The following is a 406-nucleotide window of genomic DNA, read 5'->3' as shown; positions in this document are numbered from 1 at the left end:
ACCCCGACAGAGCCACTACTCACGATCTGGAGGGGGCGGATGGACATGAGGCTGTCGCTGTTGTGGCTGTTGGACCAGGAGTCCCAGCGCGGGTAATCCCCCTTCTCCAGCACAAACTGCTCCCCGGCGAACGCTTGGCGCTCGAAGCCCAGCCACCTGCGGGACCGGAGCTTGGGGATGGCACCGGGGATGGCACCGGCACCCAGCACGACGCAGCGCCACAGGGGGATGCTCTCCCTGCCCTCCCCCCCTGGACTTACGGTCCAGACTCCACCTGGATGGAGCCCACCTTCTCCAGCTCTTTCTCGGCGATGTTGGGGAGCTCCTCCGTCAGCTCACACTTCTTCCCCTGGAAGTTCTCCAGCTCGTAGATGATGACCTAAGGCAGGAGAGATGCTGTCCGCCG

The 406-nt window shown here is 64.3% G+C and overlaps 1 protein-coding gene across 1 annotated transcript; it reads right to left on the bottom strand.

The window, feature by feature from the left end:
• Window positions 1-23: 23 nt before the first annotated feature.
• Window positions 24-379, bottom strand: CRYBB3 (crystallin, beta B3; the record flags this gene model as incomplete). The annotated part of the gene is made up of 2 exons (XM_010024086.1): window positions 24-156; window positions 261-379. Coding segments are annotated over 2 exons (252 nt in total), but the record flags the coding sequence as incomplete, so codon positions are not given.
• Window positions 380-406: the final 27 nt, after the last annotated feature.

This window comes from Nestor notabilis, unplaced genomic scaffold (genome assembly GCF_000696875.1).
Source record: "Nestor notabilis isolate BGI_N333 unplaced genomic scaffold, ASM69687v1 scaffold17531, whole genome shotgun sequence".
In the NCBI taxonomy this organism is placed as follows: domain Eukaryota; kingdom Metazoa; phylum Chordata; class Aves; order Psittaciformes; family Psittacidae; genus Nestor; species Nestor notabilis.
Note: the sequence above shows the minus strand (reverse complement) of the source record. Positions and strands in the feature narration are given on the sequence as shown.